General features: G+C 38.6%; 1 protein-coding gene across 1 annotated transcript in view; it reads left to right on the top strand.

The window, feature by feature from the left end:
- The first annotated feature begins 5433 nt into the window (after nt 1-5433).
- Nucleotides 5434-15106, top strand: part of TMX1 (thioredoxin related transmembrane protein 1) — a 12938-nt gene continuing 3265 nt past the window's right edge. The window contains exons 1-7 of the mRNA XM_007446599.1: nt 5434-5723; nt 8573-8688; nt 10014-10059; nt 11859-11987; nt 14189-14234; nt 14333-14434; nt 14550-14616. Of these exons, the coding sequence (XP_007446661.1) occupies nt 5476-5723; nt 8573-8688; nt 10014-10059; nt 11859-11987; nt 14189-14234; nt 14333-14434; nt 14550-14616 (754 nt within the window). The 5' untranslated portion in view covers nt 5434-5475. The remainder of the gene's footprint in view (nt 5724-8572; nt 8689-10013; nt 10060-11858; nt 11988-14188; nt 14235-14332; nt 14435-14549; nt 14617-15106) is intronic.

Raw genomic sequence — 15106 nt, 5'->3', positions numbered from 1 at the left:
AAAAAAAAAAAAAAAAAAAAAAAAAAAAAAAAAAAAAAAAAAGAAGAGACATTAATATTGACCTTACAAATATAAAAAGGATTATAAGGGAATACTATGACCACTTGTAGGACAACAAATTACATAACTTAGATAAAATAGACATATTCCTAGAAAGACACAAACTACCAAAACGGATTCAAGAAGAAATAGAAAATCTGAATAAATCTACAAGAGATTGGATATCCACAAAGAAAAGCCCAGCTCCAGATGACTGTACTGCAGAATTCTACCAAACATTTAAAGAAGACGACAAAAGAAATTCTTCACGAATACTTCCAATAATAGAAAAGGAGGGAGCACTGCTCAACTCATTCTATGAAACTAGTATTATCCTGATAACAAAATGAGATAAAGACATCACAAGAAAACTATAGACCAGTATCTCTTATGAATACAGATATAAAAATCCTCAACAAAATACTAGCAAACTGAACCTAGCAATATACAAAAAAAACTAAACACCATAACTGTCATAGGGAATAACATATCTGACTCCATATTGGATCTGTTTCTTTTACTTTAACCTTTGTATTGTATTGCTTTTGCTATAATACAAGTTAATCACTAAAGGGATGTTGCCTATAGCTTAAAGTATACATAATGGCCCATTTCCAGGTACCCTGCCGCCCATGCCTGAACGTCAAGCAAAAATACCTTTGTTTAAGCTCACAGGAAACATCCTGACCAGGCTCACCTGTGAATTGCTGTAGGGAAGAAGAAATTACCGCATCTCCTCCAGAGTCTAGCTGGAACCAGGAAATATTGCAACAACTTATCGTGTATTACCTTTTTTACTTTACCTCCTCATCTCCCCCTCTTTGTTTATAAAAGAAACTAGCATCCAAACCCAGGCAAGATGGTTCTTTGGGGCACTAGTCCACCGTCTTCTCGGTCTGCTGGCTTTCCAAATAAAGTCACTATTCTGTGCCCCAACAACTCATCTCTAGGTTTACTGGCCTGTCATATGGTGAGCAGTATGTAAGGTTGGTTTAACATTCAAAAGTCAATTAATAAATGATATCAATAGAATAAAGGACAGAGACTACTTGATCATCTTCATAAATGCAGAAAAAGCATGTGATAAAATTAAACATTCTTTCAGGATACACAACCACCTAGGAACAGAAGGAAACTTCCTCAACCTTATAAAGGGCATCTATGAAAAACCCACACTCACATCATACTAATAATAAAAGACTAAATGCTTCCCCCCTAAGAACAGGAACAAGACAAGGATATCTACTCTTGCCACTTCTATTCAACATTGTACTGGAGGTCTAGCCAGGGAAATTAGGTGAGAGAATTAAATAGAAGGCATCCAAATTGGAAACAGAGAAGTAAAACTATCTCTACTTGTAGATCACATAATCTTGTATATAAAAAATCCTCAGGAATCCACTAAAAATTATCTAGTAATTTTTAGAACTAATAAACACATTCAGCAAAGCTGCAGGATACAGATAAATACCAAATTCTACTGTAATTCTATACAGCAGAAATGAACAAAACAAAAATGATACTAAGAAAACAATTCCATTCACATTAGCATCAAAAAGAATAAATACTTAAGAATAAATTTAATAAAAGAGGTGCAAAACTTAGAATTTGAAAACTATAAAACATTGCTGAAAAAAATTAAGAAGACCCAAATAAATGACAAAACTTCCCATGTTCATGGGCTGGAAGGCTGAATATTGTTAAAAGGGCAATACTCCCCAATTTGTTCTATGGATTTAACGCATTCTCTTGCAAAATCCCCGTATACTTTTTAATAGAAATTGACAAGCTGATTTTTAAATTTATATGGAAAATCAAGGGTCCCGGAATAGGTAAAATAATCTTGAAAAAGAACATAGTTGGAAGACTCATACTTCCCAATTTCAAAACTAAAGTAACAAAGAGAGTGTGCTATTGGTATCAAGAGAGACACACAGATCAATGGAATAGAACTGAAGTCAGGGGAAAAATAACCCCCCTCGAACATCTATGGCCAACTGATTTTTGACAAGGGTGCCAAGACCATCCAATGGTGAAAGAATAGTCTTTTCAACAAATGGTGTTGGGACAACTGGCTATCCACATGCTATGGAATGAAGTTGGACCCCCTATCCCACACCATACATAAAAATTAACTCAAAATGGATCAAAGACACAAATGTATGAACTAAAACTATAAAACTCTTAGATAAAAAACATCGGTTACCCTGGACGGGGCAATAGTCAGTTTCTTAGATAGTACACCACAAGCATTTCCATTTCAAGATGTGTACCCAGGGGAAATGAGAACATTATGTCCCTGCAAAAACTTGTGAATGTTGATAGTAGCATTACTCATAAACAGCCAAAGAGCAGAACAAATGTCCATCAACTGATGAATGGATAAACAGATATATTCATAAAATGAAATGTGACTCAGTAATAAACAGAAATGAAGTACTGATACATGCTACAACATGTACAAACTTTGAATACATTATGCTAAAAAAAGAAGTTAGTCACAAAAGACCATGTATTAAAATATTCCATTTAACATGGTCATGAAGAACCTAGGGGCAAGACGGGAATAAAGACACAGACCTACTAGAGAATGGACTTGAGGATATGCGGAGGGGGAAGGGTAAGCTGTGACAGGGCGAGAGAGAGGCATGGACATATATACACTACCAAGCGTAAAATAGATAGCTAGTGGGAAGCAGCCACATAGCACAGGGAGATCAGCTCAGTGCTTTGTGACCACCTAGAGGGGTGGGATAGGGAGGGTGGGAGGGAGGGAGATGCAAGAGGGAAGAGATATGGGAACATATGTATATGTATAACTGATTCACTTTGTTATAAAGCAGAAACTGACACACCATTGTAAAGCAATTATACTCCAATAAAGATGTTAAAAAAATAATAATAAAGTACTGATGGCCTAGTGATATTAGGAAAAAAAAAAAAAGAGTGATGTGAAGACCGGCGGGGAAGTAGGCAGAGGGAACAGCGAATGCAAATTCTCTAGTGTGAGAATGAATTTGATGTATTCAGGGACCCCCTGGAGTGTAGCAGGGTAGGCAGGAGAGCCAGTACTACACGAGGTAGCAGTTGGGCAGATGTCTGATCATGTAGGACTTTTTAAGCCATAGTAATGAGTTTAAGGAGTTTGGCTTTAATGTTTAGTGCAGTGGGAACTTCTTGGAGGGTTTTAAGGAGAAATTGCTAGATCTTATTTAGAGAAGCAAGAGAGAGGACACAGGGTGATCAGTTAGGAATCTACTATTGTCGAGGCAAGAGATGATGGAAACTTGGACTAGGGTATTGGCTGTGGAGATGGAAATTAGAGAAGGTAGCGTTCATGGGACTTACTGATGGAGTACATGAAGAGGGGGTGAAAAGAGAGAACAATAATGAAGAATTAAAATGTAAATTTTTGTCTTGAGCAACCAGATGGACCTTGGGGCTCTTAACTGAGATGGAAAACCAGGAGAGGGAGAATCAAGAATTTTATTTTTGATCCTGTTATGTTTAAGCTACCTATTAGATATCCAAGAGATGTCCAGCCACGGGTTGAATATTGTTTAAAAAGAAATAACAGTCTTAAAATGGTGTCATTTGCCCCCCATGAGAGCAAATCCAGACTTAAAGAAGAGGCAATCTTATGATAAAACCCTTGCCAGTTCTCCTCTCCTAAAAAGGCCTAAAAAATAATTTTCTTTTCTTTTGCTAATCACTCCCTTACCTCACCCTTCTTCCTATAAACGCCTTCCATTTTGTATAACCTCTAGGAGAGCCCTTCTAGTTGCTAGATGGGATGCTGCCTGATTCATGAATCACCGAATAAAGACAATGAGATCTTTTTTTTTAAGATTTTTTTTTTTGATGTTGACCATTTTTAAAGTCTCTATTGAATTTGTTACAATATTGCTTCTGTTTTTTGTTTTGAGATTTTGGCCACGAGCATGTGGGATCTTAGCTCCCCAACCAGGGATCGAACTTGCACCCCCTGCATTGGAAGGCAGTCTTAACCACTGGACCACCATGGAAGTCCCAAGACAATCAGATCTTTAAATTTACTTGGTTGACTTTTGTTTTTTAACCACATACATGTCTGAAGTTCCCAGAAAGGTCAGGGCTGGAACGACAGGCATATTGATAGCTTTTAAAGCCAGAATTGAGGTTATCTGGAGGAGCACGTGGATATGAAGAGGAGGGGGCCAGTACAGCATCCTGGGGAAAGCCAATGTCTGGAAGTCAAGTACGGGAGGACGGCCAAGAATTTCAGAAGGAGCAGCTAGTGAGGAGAAAAAAAAGCAAGTGAGGCACCACACTGTGCCTTTCAAGAAGGGTGTGGTGACAGAATGCTGCTGGCAGTCAAGTAAAAATAATGTTAACACGCAGATTACTAGTGTCCTAGAAAGGGCCTTTCAGCAAAGGGGTGGGGAAATGAGCCAACTGGATTGAGTTTAGGAGAGAATGCGAAGTGAGGAGGTATAATGGCAACTATTTTCATTTGACTGATTAATACTTTCTAAAGACAGTGCACATTTTGATTTGCATTTGTATTTACAAATGCTTGAGGAAAAAGCCCCTTAAATATTCGTTACAAGCCTGCGTCTTGTTCCATTTTGAATTTCTGATTTAGCATCTCTGTAACTACTGCATTACAAAAAACTGAGGGATCATATACATCCTAAAGTGCATAATACACATCCTAAGTGCACTAAACACGTACAGCTCAATGTTTTTTTGTTTTTTTGATTAAATTAATTTTTATTGGAGTATAGTTGCTTTACAATGTTGTGTTAGTTTCTGCTGTACAGCAAAGTGAATCAGCTATAAGTATACATATATCCCCTTTTTTTGGATTTCCTTCCCATTTAAGTCACCACAGAGCACTGAGTAGAGTTCCCTGAGCTATACATTCTCAATGGTTTTTTAGGTATGACCTGTGTAAGCATTGTTCGGACCAAGATACAGAATACAAAGTGAACCCATAAGGTTCTCTTGTACCCCTTTACAGTCTATAATCCCCCAGAAGTAAACCAATATTCGGACTCATAAACATCCATTAGCTTCCCAACAAAAATTTTCAAAGGAAACAAAAGAAAACTCTGACGGGCATTTAACTGGAAACTGCTTTAGTGTAAACTTACCTACTGCCTCCTTTAAGTATAAATGCCAATCATTCGGCGCCAAAATCCTGAGGCAAATTTTTAAGCCGTTCCTCTCCGAAGTCCCGCCCCCTTTCTATACCACGCCTTCCGTTCACTCTTCCTCCAAAACGGTTTAGAGCGTAGCAGAAGACAGGACGAGCGATCCCTTTTCTGTCATGCGCACTAGGGAACAGGAGCGCTCCCTTTTTCTCTGCTCCACCAACCCACTAGGACCTGGCTTCGTCATGCGCATTGAGAGTTCTCAAGGCGCGCGCGCGCGCGCGCGAGTGCCGCCGCGCTCATGCGCACGAGCCGATCAGCCCGCGCGGGCGGAAGTGCGGAGCCGCTGCGCGAAGTGAGGGTTGCCGCGCTCGTTGTGGGTGGGCGGGCGGCCGACATGGCGCCCTCCGGGAGTCTCAGGATCCCCGTGGCAGTGCTGCTGCTGTTGCTTTGGGGGGCTCCCTGGACCCACGGGCGGCGGAGCGACGTGCGGATCATCACGGACGAGAACTGGAGAGAGTTGCTGGAAGGAGAGTGGATGATAGAATTGTGAGTGCGGGGCGGTGGTCTCGGGGCCCCCTCGGTGGGCTGGGGTCCTAGTTCCAAGTCTGGACCCCCGATTTCATCCCCGTTCGTCTCATGCGAGTCCCAGACTCCCCGGGACTGCGACTCTGAGGCGCGGGTCGGGAGCCCCCGACTCCTCGCGATCCCCTAACTCCTCTTGGGATCCTCCGCAGCCGTGGTCCCACCCCCTCCTCGTTTCTGACCAGGGGATACTCTGTTAAGTTTCTTCTGAAGTGTGCACCCTAGTTCGGTTGCTAGGACTGAGGTGCACCTGTGAGGTTACGTTCAGCTTTGAATTCTCTTTCTTCATGGCTTTGGGGTTGAGGGTGGTTGGTCTGTCTAGTTCCTATACAATTATTTATTTTGGAATGAGTCTTCACAGACTTAACAGACTTATTTCACCAAACTCTACAAAGGAGGAAACTGAGTGAACCTCTCCTCTCTTTTTGTCTCATTATCCTTAAAAAGTAGTCCACTTACAGTGTTAGAATTTGAGACTCTTTTAGTTTATTTTAAATGTTATTTTATGGATTAGGCATATTTTTACTGTAAATGCCAAGTAAATTCAAGTTGCGTTATTTAAACATCTGCGTTCCCTTTATCATTTGTTGTTGTTGTTTTTCTTTGCCCACGTTTCATTTTTCTTTTGGGTGTGTGTTTTTGCAAAGTACTGAATGTCTTGGGTTATTACTCTTATGCCTCTCTAAATGGTATTGCATTAAAAAATTAATGTATGAGTGTGATTATAAACTCTTAAAAGAGCGTCAGTTCGTCATTTATTGTTCAGATAAAACCATGTGTCTGTGGTGATTCCGTTATAATAACGTCCCTCCTGCATCGGTAGATAATAAACTGTCTGCCTGTGCTTTAGTCACGAAATTGGTGGTGGTGGTGGTGACGGTGGTGGCAGCATTATTAGTGGTACTAGTCATTATTCATTAGTAAAAAACACCATTACTGACTGTTAATTGTACTAAACACTTCTAAGCTCTTTACATACGTTATCATATTTAATTCTTTACAAATTCTATAAGATAGGTATTATTTCCCGCATTTTACAGATGAGAGACATATCTAATAGCTTTAATTAATATGTCCAGGTATTGCCGTAGTGGCTTTCTTTTTGTCTCCAGAAACTAACACAGAGTAGACATGCAGATGTTGTTAGAATAACCCCCTTCCTTAACGGGGTTCAGGCGGGTGTTTTTCTGGGTGGTTGGGTTGCCAGTTAAGGAGGGAGGTGGAGGTGGACATCCCCAGGGGAGAACCCAGAAGGTCACATCAGTAACTCCTGAGTCATAAAGTCAAACAAGGCATAGAACATCTATATGCAGGATACAATAGGGGAAATGTTTATATAGTATGCATATAATCTGTAACTCAGTGAAATGAATTTTCAGGCACCATTGAAGATGCAGGGGAGAGGAAATATAACCAGGGACAGCATTTGGGTTTCATTGTCCTCAGTACGTTGTTTTAGATTGTGCCCATAAAATATTCACAGTTTCATAAATAATATGTTGAGCAATTGTGATTATGAACTTTTATGCAAATTAAGTCAAGTATTACTCAAGGAGATTTTTATTGACTCATTTGATCAAACTATATCAATACAGCAGTCAGAAGTGAAGTATTTGGGGATTTGAATTAGAACATCTGTATGAAATTAAGAGCATACCGTAGTATTTTTTTCCCCTAGCCTACTGAATATGAAGTTGTCTCTAAAAAGCACCGAAGAAACAAAAGGAACTTGAAAAAGGATCTAGTATTTCTAATGATAGTCAGCTCTTACTACAAGTTAGTTATCTGCGTTAAATCTGCCCTGATCAGAAGTTATGTTACAGAGATATTTTCATTGTAATTCAATTTATTGTTATGGACTTTGGCTTTGTGTATGGTACTAGTCTTGTTCCACAATGCATATTACTTGTAGGAATTTTATTTTCATAAAATAAGTCAAGAAAGTAGAATGAAGTACAGAAACTATACTCTTGTGTTTAACAGGTACAGGCTTTATTCTTCCTGGTTCCATTAAAAAAAAAACTGAGGTAAATTAGGAGATAATATACAATAAAATGGGAAAAATCAAATCCTAGGAAAGATTCAGGGCCTTTTAAGACTGAATACCAGAAGAGTAATTAAAATGCTAATATGCTTGGCCACAGATTTATAAACCCGAGATTGACCAAGGTCTGGGCAGAGAATTTCATTTGGCCTGCCTAGTGTTTGTGTCTGTAACTTGTGACTCCTGCACATACCATTGTTAAAACTGATGAAATCCAAATTTGGCTTTGAGCTTTCTGCCCACCTTATAATAAGAGAAATCCAAAGGTTTTTTTGGGTTTTTTTTGCTGTACGCGGACCTCTCGCTGTTTTGGCCTCTCTCGTTGCGGAGTATAGGCTCCAGACGCGCAGGCTCAGTGGCCATAGCTCACGAGCCTAGCCGCTCCGCGGCATGTGGGATCTTCCCGGACCAGGGCACGAACCCATGTCCCCTGAACCCATGTCCCCTGCATCGGCAGGCGGACTCTCAGCCACTGCGCCACCAGGGAAGCCCCCAAAGGTTTTTAAAGAGCTGTTTTGCACTTGAAAAAGGCCTTGTGTCTTAAAAACTTATTCTCAGAATTACTTTTCTGTGATTAGCATTATCAATTCATAGTTCTTGATTTCCAGAGTGTTCGACTCACGCTTAAAACCTTTTCATCTTCACAAAATTAACCACTTCGCTATCTTGTTTTTACTATAAAATATTCTTCACAAGTTACACATTTTAGAATTTTTATCCCAATATGATCATATTAGAGTGTTTAACTTTTTTAAAAACTATTTCTTAGTTATGCTCCATGGTGTCCTGCTTGTCAGAATCTTCAACCAGAATGGGAAAGTTTTGCCGAATGGGGAGAAGATCTTGAGGTTAATGTTGCAAAAGTAGATGTCACAGAGCAGCCAGGTACTGTAAGTCTGTGGTTAATTTTGTTTCGTTGCAGATTGGGATGATCTGTTGGTCTCTTTTCCACATTGCATGATCTTAACTCTACCTTTCACTAGTTTTTAAAAACAGAACTGTCTTCAGCTGGTTAGGCTGACTTAGCCACCTCCCTGATGGGGGCTCAGTGTGAAGTGCTGCAAAAAGTGGATTCCCTGGTTGGGTATGGCAGCTTACTTCTTTTCTGTATTGCTCTAAGGGACCTTGGAGACATCTCCCTCCCCCGACTCTTCCCTCACATAACTGCCTGTGATTTTTTTCCTTTGCATCTCAGGCCCCAGACTAGTATGTAAGATGTCTGTGAGAAGTCCTAGAACATTGTGGCTCAGGTGGACATTGGTTAACCCAGCATTTGCATCTGTACCAAGCTTCAGAATAAGGAGCATGTGGTTGAGGTTCTTTGTGGTGTCAAGGTCACATTTCCTGTGTGTGAGTCGTCTAAATCTCTGCAATTGGGTTTCAAATTTAATCCTTTAACTGTGATTTGAGAACATTGGCTGTTAATTACAAAGCCGTCATGGTTGTGGCCTCCTGAGAGAAGTGTCAGGCCCTGCCCTTACAGATGCTTCTTCTTACCTGTTCTTGGTCACAGTAAACCTGGATTCTTGATTCTGCCCCATCCCAAATGGTAATAATCGCTAATATTTGGTGAGCACTTACTGTTACAGGTACTGCTCCAAGTGTTTTGCATTTATTATGTAGTCCTTACACAACGTTGTGGGATAGATAATATCCCCGTTTTACAGATCATAAAACTGAGTCATAGATTGGTTCTTAGTTATTTTAGTGTTTAACACATGGTTGATAATGTTAGCTGTTACTGTTATTGCCCACCTTTTGGAAGATTCATAATATTTTCCATTTTTAACAATACCTTAGAAACTCTTGTGTTTGTTTTTTGATTATCAAATGCAGTTTCATTTTATTTTAGACCTAAGACCGCAGTTATATTGTGCTGTCCCATGACTCAGCTAGTAATCTTATAGTAGTATAATTGACCAAATGTTTATACATATATATTCACAAATGTCTTCAATATTCAGATTTTACATACTTTTAAATGGAGATAATGTATAGTTTTTTTTCAGTTGCTTTAAGTACATAATTGGAATTTCTTTCATTGTTTATGTTACAGAGCTCAACTATTTTTAGGTATAATTTCATATCCTTTGTCTATTAGTATTCAAGTAATTCAGAGTCAGCTTTTAAGTAGTAAGTGATTGGCCCATATAAAACCTGCTCTGTGTTCTTTCTTGTATTTATTTCTAATCTTTCTTTATCATTTGTAGGACTAAGCGGACGATTTATCATAAGCGCTCTTCCTACTGTTTATCAGTAAGTATTTGAAGATTCTGTAGTTATGAAAGATGCATCATAGTGTAAACAGAATAGTAGACCTCTAGCCTAGGTCATGTTTAAAGAGCATTATATTCAATAAGTTTACTAGAAGGCTTACTTTGCTTAGTGCTGTCCTAGGTGCCTTTAGATAGATGAATGATGCACGAAACAATCTGTGATCCCCAAAATTTGTAATTGTTTTAGAAGATGATGTGCACGAGAAATGGTGTGTTACCATTCAGCTAGTAAGTGATTATGAGTGCAGAGTAAGTACTGTAGGAAATTTGGTAAGGGAAAGAAATCGCTGCTTTGGACTGGTTCCTGGAGAATATGGGGTTTAAACTCAACTTTGGAGGTAGCATTTTCAAGAGTGCAGAGTAAGCATTCCATCCTGAGAACAGTCTCATAAACAGTTATAATTAGGAGCATGGTATGTTCAAACATTAGCTATTAGAAAGTGCTGTAGCTCAGCCTTGGGGACAGTGGTAGGTGAAATGGTTAAGTCAGAATAAACAAGATTATGTAGTGTTCAGTGTCAGGTTTTTTAGTTTGTCTTTATATTCTGAACTGGCCATAAGAAATCTTAAATCTCTGTATCTGCCCTGAACCTTTATGTTCATCTAGCTGGTGGATTGAATGCCAGGAGGCACTTTTCTCCTTCACTTAAAAGTTACAAAAACAAGAAGTCAGCGGTTCTGTGTGTATCTCGATTTTCCTTGTCTTTTTTTCATGTTTGTATCTGTTTCCCTGTACCTTTTTATTTGCCACTACTCCCTTTGTATATGTTTAAATGTCTCTTCTCTGTCTCTGTAAGTGCTTCTCTCCGTTTTTACTCAGTCCTTTTCTCCACATGCCCCTTAACTGGCTAGTCAGTCTCCCCCTTGTCTCAATACCCCCTGAAATTTTCTGGAATTTCCTGCCTTTTTCTTTTAGTAACATTGTTTATCATGCCCATTCCCCTAATTTCTGCCTGCTGAAATCCTACCTGTCCTTCAAAAACAGCTCAAATGTCATTTTCTCCACAAAACTTTGGGTTTTTGAGTGGGGGCTTCCTTGTTGTCTTTGGCTCTGGATGGATAAAGGATCCTCTAATCTTACTGTAGGTAATGGGGAGCTATGGAAAGTTTTTGCACTTAAGTGATAAAAATTAAAGTGTTAATTGAGTAGAGTTAGACTGGCAGTATTATTTAAGGTAGTTTAGAAATGGTGAAGATGTGGGAACAGGGAGAGCACTTACGATCGTATGACAGAGCTCCATGCATTAGGTATGGGAAGGAGGAGATGGGTGTCAGGAAGAACGCAAAGCCGAATGTCACTGCATCAGATGCCTCCAGCGACTTAAAGCATGATGGCTGTGAAAGTTCTTTAACAATAGCTAATAAATAATAAATGTCAGATGCGATTCTAGCCGCTTTTTCATGAAGTCATCTCTTTAATGTGTGTATTGTGGCTTAAAAGTAATTTTCTGAGATATATCTACGTACTGTATTTCTTTTTCTCCCCAGTTTTTTATTGAGACATAATTAACATATAACTACTTACTGTGTTTCATAGTTTTATTATTTGGAAGAGTAACAATAACAGTCTTAAGACTTACGATTGTTTAAAAATATAACCTCAGTGTTTAATTAAATTTGGGGCTAAGATGTCAAGGGTAGGTAATTAGTGCAACTTGCTACTTCTGCATTGCTGATGATTTTGAAGATTAGGATTGATTGTAAAATGAGGTTATAGAAATAGCAAAACAAAGTTTATTTATGTGGTGCTGATTAATATTTACTTGTGATCTTCTTTAGTTGTAAAAATGGTGAATTTAGGCGCTATCAGGGCCCAAGGACTAAGAAGGACTTCATAAACTTTATAAGTGAAAAAGAGTGGAAGAGTATTGAACCTGTTTCATCATGGGTTGGTCCAGGTTCTGTTTTGTAAGTATGAGGGGTTTTCCTCTTATTTATTTCAGGATTAATTGGGACATATATTTCATGTAAATAAAGCACACTTACTTAGTTTTAATTCTAGGACTCTTAAGATATGTTCAGATTTACTATGTGATATTTTCAGTTTGACTTTATCTTCTAAGTCCAGTGGATACTGTGATCCATGTTAATGTAGAAGGAGGCATTCTATAGAATTAAGCTGAAAGTCTTTTTAGGAATATTTTAGTTTTGTAAATATGGTCATTTGTATCATCAAAAACTAATAAATCCCCCTAAGAGTGTGAGCGATATAATAGGTAAAACTATCATTTGAGGGTTTTTTTTGTTTGTTTTTGGTTTTGTTTTTTAAAATATTTATTTGGCTGTGCCAGGTCTTAGTTGCGGCATGTGGAATCTTTAGTTGAGGCATATGGGCTCTTAGTTGCGGCACGCGGGATCTAGTTCCCTGACCAGGGATCGAATCCAGGCCCCCTGCATTGGGAGTGTCGAGTTTTAACCACTGGACCACCAGGGAAGTCCCTATCATTTGAGCTTAGCATTTGGATGAGAAGCCTCAACCATATACCTATTCATGCTACCTTTAGATTTAAGTTCTTGATTTAATGTGATTGAATTATTCCACCTGTCTGATAGCTTTTTGTACGAATAGTATGGATGAACAATGAGCCTAATGACATGACTAACCACTGAGCTTTATATGTAGGTAGAGGGTATGTTTTTCCATAGCAGCTTGCTATGGAGTAGTAGGATTAGGCATAACTGGCACATTTTCTGAACCTTTCTTGGGGAGCAAGGCCTCACAGGTCATTTGAGAGACCTCTGGGAATACTGAGTTTTGCTGAGGCCACCATGGACTCATCCTGGTGTGGCTAAGCTGTCTCTTCCTGTCCTCTTACCACACTTGCCTTTGGAGGATGGAGAGTGTAAGCGATAATGCTCTGGATCTGGGAGTGGGGGCATGATCATCCCTAAGCAGTATTTTGAAAAAGAAAGTTCATCTTTAGGACCTTTTCCTTACACCTCTGAATTGAACTATCAGAATTCCCCCACTGAGCCACCATGCCCAACCCAAATAAGGCACCTGCTCTTCCTGATAGACTCTAATTAGCACAGACTACAGTGAGACAACACAGTGATTCATGTTTCAGTTCCTTGTTCCTATTCCCATTTTGTGTTTTAAAGAACAGAAGCAACATGGTTAATGTACCTGTCTGTGTTGGACTGAAAATGTAACTGATTTTTGTTTGAAATCTCATGTCATAAATGATTCTTCCCCTCTCTGGTCGAGGAAGTGGGGGTCACTTGTAAGTCTCCGCTGACTCCTCCGGACAGCAGTCTATACCTTTATTATTGGTAGACTGAGTAAGAGGCGCTCCCAGGGTCAGCTTAGCAGGTTCATCCACCCAGAGATCAGTGATTGGATTAGGCTATCCTGCATGCAGGACCTCTGGCTTGTGTGTGAATTAGTTTATGTGTAAGTGGCTCCACTTCTGCTAGAGAGAACGCACAAAGCTAAGTTTTGGAGCAGGCCTCTTTTCTAACTGCCCATCAAAGCTACTTGGGTTTCATTATGTGAAAATTGTTACTTTTACTTTTACCATTTTACTTATATGGTAACTTAGCGTTTATTTCTTGTGTAATTATTTTGTATATCATTAAACTATATCAAACTAATGCTGTTGTAAGTTTAATTTTAATACAAAAGGAGGGTAATTCTTAGGTGGGAAGGATCAACTCAGCAAGTGCTCCCAGTCTTCCTTCAGGCTCCCTTCTCTACTTCTTTGGAAGATTTTAAGGGTGAATAAGAGTTGCCATTTGCTTACAGTGTGCCTAACTTCAAACCAGTTTGTTCCATAGAGCTTGTAACCTGTACTCAAAGTATATTGGAGAAATCTCAGGTGAAAGGTTATAGTCAAAACAATAGGAGAAAAGGAAAAAAAAAGATCAAGTGTTTTGTTTATGAGGATATCACATAGTGGCAAAAATTCAGAAACTGACTTTCCATTAACAAGCCTTCTTATTATGGGCTTGAAATCACTGATGTATCACTAATCTTGAGTAACATCAGCAATAAAATCTGTTGTGTTGGGGAAGTTATAGAGTAAAAAATAGAAGATATAGGTAACACACATGTATTTACTTCAAAGCTGTGTATCTGATTCAGTTTTTCACTTGTCTCTTTATTTTAGGATGAGCAGTATGTCAGCACTCTTTCAGCTGTCTATGTGGATCAGGGTATGGGCTAAAATTTTATTTTTATTTTAAACATTTTGATACTGTCACTTTTTAAGAAATGACCATGTTTTTAGTTTATATTTTTCTTTTGATTTTAGACTTACCATAACTATTTTATTGAAGACCTTGGATTGCCGGTTTGGGGATCATATACAGTGTTTGGTTTAGCAACTCTGCTTTCGGGACTATTATTAGGACTTGTAAGCACTTCATTTTCAGAGTACTGGGAAGAAAAATATTTTAGAATTTCATAATTCAATATAGTTTCACTAGCTTTATATTGTACATTCATACTTCTTATGTTTATTTTTGCAGTGCATGATATTTGTGGCAGATTGCCTTTGTCCTTCAAAAAGGCGCAGACCACAGCCATACCCTTCCAGTAAGTATATTTTTAAATGTTTATTTTTATTCACTATAATCCCATTGATTTCTGTAATAAACACAATCACACATAAAACAGGTTGCCTTTCTAGCTTAGGTTTCTAAATATGGAGTGGTGGGGGAAGAGGGATGTATATTTCATGTAAGAATGACAGCCCATTGGATTTAGAAACATAGGTTTTTTTTTTTGGTTTTTATAATGTGGAGAATTTTAACACTGTATATAACTTATAGATATTTGATAACCATTGACCTGATGTCAATTTGTTTGAAAATTCCATGATATTCATGGATCCATTTGAATATACTTGGGTCAAAAAAAGTTGAATATATTCCACTCTTGAAGTCTTTTCATTGGTATAGTGACCACATTTGAAGCTTTTTCTTTGTATGCTGGTCAAGTCTAAGTTTTTCTGTTAGGTTATTGGGAAAAGCAAATCCTGTAGCTGCTTGAGGATTCTCATTGCCACTGTATTTTACTACACGAC

Source organism: Lipotes vexillifer, unplaced genomic scaffold (genome assembly GCF_000442215.2).
Source record: "Lipotes vexillifer unplaced genomic scaffold, Lipotes_vexillifer_v1.1 scaffold124, whole genome shotgun sequence".
Classification (NCBI taxonomy): Eukaryota; Metazoa; Chordata; class Mammalia; order Artiodactyla; family Lipotidae; genus Lipotes; species Lipotes vexillifer.
Note: the sequence above shows the minus strand (reverse complement) of the source record. Positions and strands in the feature narration are given on the sequence as shown.